General features: G+C 44.1%; 2 protein-coding genes across 6 annotated transcripts in view; one reads left to right on the top strand and one right to left on the bottom strand.

The window, feature by feature from the left end:
- TUBD1 (tubulin delta 1) overlaps positions 1-2,154 on the bottom strand; it is a 26,962-nt gene extending 24,808 nt beyond the window's left edge. For 3 of the 4 annotated variants that reach the window (XM_012808773.1, XM_012808772.1, XM_003795595.2), the window contains exons 1-2: positions 1,893-2,154; positions 868-1,083 (exon numbers count right to left, since the gene is read on the bottom strand). In XM_012808773.1, coding sequence (XP_012664227.1) covers positions 868-1,039 — 172 coding nt within the window. In that variant the 5' untranslated portion in view covers positions 1,040-1,083; positions 1,893-2,154. The remainder of the gene's footprint in view (positions 1-867; positions 1,084-1,892) is intronic. The other variant, XM_012808774.1, reaches the window with a different exon arrangement.
- Positions 2,155-2,265: 111 nt separating this feature from the next.
- RPS6KB1 (ribosomal protein S6 kinase B1) overlaps positions 2,266-5,253 on the top strand; it is a 50,312-nt gene continuing 47,324 nt past the window's right edge. The window contains exon 1 of one of the 2 annotated variants that reach the window (XM_003795596.2): positions 2,266-2,543. In XM_003795596.2, coding sequence (XP_003795644.1) covers positions 2,403-2,543 — 141 coding nt within the window. In that variant the 5' untranslated portion in view covers positions 2,266-2,402. The remainder of the gene's footprint in view (positions 2,544-5,253) is intronic. The other variant, XM_023516611.1, reaches the window with a different exon arrangement.

Below are 5,253 nucleotides of genomic sequence, written 5' to 3' on the forward strand. Positions count from 1 at the left end.
AAAAGTTTTAAAGGAAAGATAATGAATGCCTTCAGTATGAAGATGGTGCATGTGAGGCTCACATGGGAGATGCCTGTGGAAGTGTCCAATTATTTGTCTAAAGCTTGGGAAGAGAGGCTGGGCTACAGGCTGGAGAGTCACCATTGTAAAAAATGGAGCTAATTATGAGAGTGACTGAAATTGCCCAGAGAGAACTATACAAGTGGGAACAGAGGAAAGCTTGAGATACAATCAGTGGAGAAGAAAAGTACAGAGATTAAGGAGGAGTTTCAAGGAGGGAGTTTTACAGTTAATGTTATCAAATCCAATTGAGACATTAAATGAATTAAGAGAAGAAAAATAGGTTGAGCACAGTGGCATTCACCTATAGTCCAGCTTCTCAAGCTGAGGCTTGTCAATAGCCACTTCTACTCCAGGTTGGACAACAGAGCAGGGACCTGTCTCTTAAAAAAGGAAGAAGAAGAAAAGAATAGAAAAACAGCAGTTGGATCTGGTAAATTAGAAGGTGATTGGAAATTTAGAGCAACTTCAGTAGTATTGAGGGGCAGAAGCACGATTACAGTTGGTTAATCAGGGTTCTCCTTTGAGAATCTTAGATGAAAAGGCAAAAAAATAAGAAGAAATTCTAGTTGAGGGACAAATTTTATTTGGTTGGTTTTAGATTGGTGAGATGGGAGCATTCATGTGTACTGGGGGTAGGATGCCACTGGGAGAGAAAAGGATGGTTAACACAGGAACAAAAGGTCAAGAGCAAAGTCATTCCCTAGTGAGATGGAAAGGGGTGGGGGTCAGATGCCATGTGGAGGGCCTGGCCTTGAAGAAGTAGGCTATGTCAGAGTCAATGAGAGGCTTGCAGACCACACGTACCTCCGTTTTCCTCCTCACTGAAGAATCTTTCTTTGCAAGATGCTCGATAAGCCTCATTCTCTCTCTTAGAGCAGAGACCCTGGGAACTGTGTGAGTCACTAAATAATGTATCAAACACTTCAAAACCAATCTGATTGCCACACTGACCAAGCTGCACCGTCACTATTGACATGCTGAGCCACAATGTAGGACTATTTCCTCAAAAAAGTGAAGAACCTGTAATAGACAAAATATAGGCTTTGAGAACCACTACATTACTCACAGGAACAAATAAAATGCTATGTATATTAATTATACATCAATAAAAATTTTAGAATGCCTCATATATAACGTTGTAAAGGAAACAGCTATATTGTCTACAGAGCCAGTTATTCAAGTTTTTCTCTTGGTCTGTATGGTTTAGGATTTGTGACTGCCTGTATACAAACCCATTCATACACGCCTCAAGTTTCCAAAATATGATTTGTACTCACTATTTCCCTAACCATGCATTTAAAACAAAACAAAATGAATGCTGGTTTAAGCAATCAGTAGTACCATTTTCACACAAGGACACACAGAACGCAGACGTCAATGCAACACTCGTACATCAAATTAACAGTAATTTTCTCTCTTCTAAATAATGGCTCTCTCTATTAACCACCTCTCTAGCCTGCAAACTTTACAAGACATAAGACAGACTCTGTTTACCTCGGGTACAACAGAAAGCGAGATGGTAGTTGGAAAAAGACCAGAACAAGTCTTCATTATTTTTAACAACGAAAAAGGACAATTTTTGATAAAGGCCTCAAATCAGCTCTATGCAGCTCTGGAAACAAGCAGTGGCTTCTGAGCCAGATAATGTACGTATACCCGCAAAGTAGGTATTATTATACTCACCATACAGATAAACTAAGGCTCTGAAAGGTTATGTGACTTCTGCAAGGCCACCGAACTAGCAAACGGTAAAGCCAAGACTCTTCCTTTCTCCATCAGCCCTAGGAACTCCCCTTAAGCCCCAGAAGTTCTCCATTAACCCGGTTCACCGACAGCCTCCGACTAGCCGCTTCTGCCGCTTTCAAACTTCCAAAGACCCGCCTTCTCAATATGCGCATGCTCACTTTCAAAACTAAAAAAAAAAAAAAAAGCTGAGAACGAATGCGCATGTCCCACAAACGAGGCGTTCTGTTGTATATATATTTTTCCCCTATTCCAAAAGTTAATTACGCATGTTCAATTTCAATCTATCAACTTCAGATATGGTACGCATGCTCACTATCTAGCAAACGCTTTTATCTGACGATGCGCATATTTTAGACTCCACGAGTGGCTTCGGCTGGTGTTTTGCGCAGGTTTCTGCCAGTACTTGCCCCCACCCCGCCCCCGGCAATAGTTCTACGCATGTCCATTGCCCACGCCTTGGCTTCATAGAACCCTGTGCGCATGCTCTTTCGCTGAACTTGAGGAGCCAGTCTAGGGCCTAGGCGCAGACGCACTGAGCCTAAGCAGCCGGTGATGGCGGCATTGGCGGCTGTGGTTGCAGCGGGTCCGGGCCCATGAGGCGACGACGGAGGCGGGACGGCTTTTACCCAGCGCCGGACTTCCGAGACAGGGAAGCTGAGGATATGGCAGGAGTGTTTGACATAGACCTGGACCAGCCAGAGGACGCGGGCTCTGAAGATGAGCTGGAGGAGGGGGTGAGGCCCGGGGTCTCTGGGCGGCAGGGGGTGCCGAGGTGACAGGGCCGGGGCGGTGGTGCTGGCGCAAGAACCGCGGCGTGTTCTGGAGGATAGAGTCTCGGCGGGGAGGGGGTCTTGGAGGAGCTGAGGAGCCTAGCTGCCAGAGGCAGGGGAGCGGGCGGGGCGGACACGGCCCTAGGTGTAAGGCCTCTGCGGGACTTGCAGGTGCAGGTCGCGCCCTTAGCCCCGGGTCAGCGCAGCCGCGAGCAATCTGAAGAGGTAATAGAAAGCGCGCGTGGTGGATTCCTCGAGCTGGTGGACCTGAGTGCGGCGGGGTGCGGGTGGTGTGAACATGTGTTGGGGGGAGGAGGGCTGCGCTTGCTGGACATCCCAAAAGTGCAGGTGAAGCGCGGAAGGGTTTCCCTTTGCTTGTAAGATTTCAAGTATTAAATCTTCAGACTTCCCACACCTACCTCTCTCCTCGGCTTGTCGCTCTCTCCTAGGAAGCGCTCAGCTGTTAGAAGTGACAGCTGAAAACTTCTGTCGGGAGTAGCACTGCCGCTGCTCCTACAGCCACCGGGAGTTTTATTTCGGGAGCAAGGGGGCTCTGCTGCGTCTTCCAGGGTTTGTTTGCCTTTTTTTTTTTTTAACCCCTTTCCGTGTGACTTTTTAAAATAGCATTTATGAGGACATATGGCGTTTGTAACTTTTCCCCAAGTTGAAACTGTCTGTATTTTTTCAGAATAATTTATGTAATTTAGGGGTGGAAAAAACCAGTGTTGACAGCTGTGATTTGGTTTGCCAAAAATAAATTGCTTGAACAGAGATTTGTGAATGGTGGTGTGAGGGCTTTCCTTGCTGTAATTTAGGGTGCTAAATTTAGATTTGTTTTTCCTAATGCACAGCTTGATTTTACCTTTGCTGTCTTAATGGTTTGTTATTCTTTGTGAAATATCATTCTTTTTTCAAGATAAATTAAAGAATCACAAATTGCCCGAATTTCAAAAATGGTTTTGCCCTACCAAAGCACTGAGTCTGGACAAAAGGTTATCTATCAGTGACAACCGCATGGTAATGTGGGTTCTAAATTCCATTGTGTCTGTCTGTACCTGGGTTAATGACTGATGTTTGATGTTTGCTCTCTTGCACAGGGGACTTCCCTTTCTTGGCCTCAGCCTCAGTTTTTCTCCTCTAGCATGTGCCCTAATGTTGACAAAAGATTGAGATTGCTATGTATAAAGAACTTTGAACACTTTAAGAAACTAAATGGGCTGGAATAATACTATCGTTTCATAATGAAATTAGACTAAATCAAAATCACATGGTTTAGAAGATGGTTATTGAGTTGGGTGCTTTTTCAACTGATTATTTCATACGGAATTCCATTTAGCTTCTTAACTGAATATAGTGATAACACTACAATTTAAAACAAATGCTACTTTCATTGCATTATACCGCACTCTCATCAGTTATGTTGATTCCATGTGGCAGTGGTTTTGAAGCAAGGCAGAGGAGAAAACTGGATAGAAGGGTGTTTTTTTGCCTACCTTCATTAGTCGAACTGAGAATTTCTACATCATGAGTTTATGCTTTTTTTTTCTTTTTGATACATAGTCTTATTTTGTCGCCCTGGGTAGAGTGCCGTGGCATCATAGCCCATAACAACCTCAAACTCCTGGGCTTAAGTGATTCTCTTGCCTCAGCCTCCTCAGTAGCTGGGACTACAGGCACCTGCCACTACGCCCGGCTAGGTTTATTCTTCTTTGAAAGTACAATACCACATACTGTATTAAGATTCCTGTTAAGAACAGAGACCTTGTTTTTCTTTTCCCTTTCGTTTGTATTTTAGGAACAGTAGGTGTTCCAGGCCTTTTGTTTCACTGGGTACAAGCAAGTCAGATTTTGAAAGAGTATGAGGAGGAGGCCAGAAAAATTGGTAGAAATTGGAAAGAGAAAGAAATGTAGCCAAGACCCTGGGGAGAGGAACTTTGGGGGAAGCGCAACTTTGGGGAAAGAGCAGAGGTAATTAAGGAGGATTTTGAAGAAGAGCCTTCAGTAACATATATCTTACTTAGCAATACTTTTTGGAGTTGTAAATGTTTCTTTTGACTGTGTTTCATTTGACAGTCAAATGTTTCTTTTGACTGTGTTATTCAAGGTATACAAGGGAAGAATTGGCATGAGATTGGATTGGCAACCCAGGGAAGTTCAGTGATATCCAAATTAAATACTCTAAAATAAAAAAATTTAAAAGTAATTCTGAAAAAGGAGAGAAGTTTAGATTCTTAGAAAATCTTACAGTAGTTTCTTTTTTTTTTGAGACAGAGCCTCAAGCTATCCTCCTGGGTAGAGTGCTATGGCATCACAGCTCACAGCAACCTCCAACCCCTGGGCTCAAGCGAGTCTCCTGCGTCAGCCTCCCAAGTAGCTGGCACCACAGGCACCCGCCAGAACACCTGGCTATTTTATGGTTGCAGCTGTCATTGTTGTTTGGCAGGCCTGGGCTGGATTCGAACCCGCCACCTTAGGTGTATGTGGCTGGCACCTTAGGCACTTGAGCCACAGGCGCCAAGCCTAACCTTTAGTTGTTTGTACAAACTTGTTTTTAACATTGGTGAATATCAGAGTAGCCTCACTTCATTTTATAGTAAGGAAACTGAGATATGGAGGGTAGCTCAGGATCACATAGTGGTAGTTTCTTCTGACTCAATTCAGCAAGCTTCATTGC

This window comes from Otolemur garnettii, unplaced genomic scaffold, assembly GCF_000181295.1.
Source record: "Otolemur garnettii isolate 467f Iridium unplaced genomic scaffold, OtoGar3 scaffold00094, whole genome shotgun sequence".
Lineage (NCBI taxonomy): Eukaryota > Metazoa > Chordata > Mammalia > Primates > Galagidae > Otolemur > Otolemur garnettii.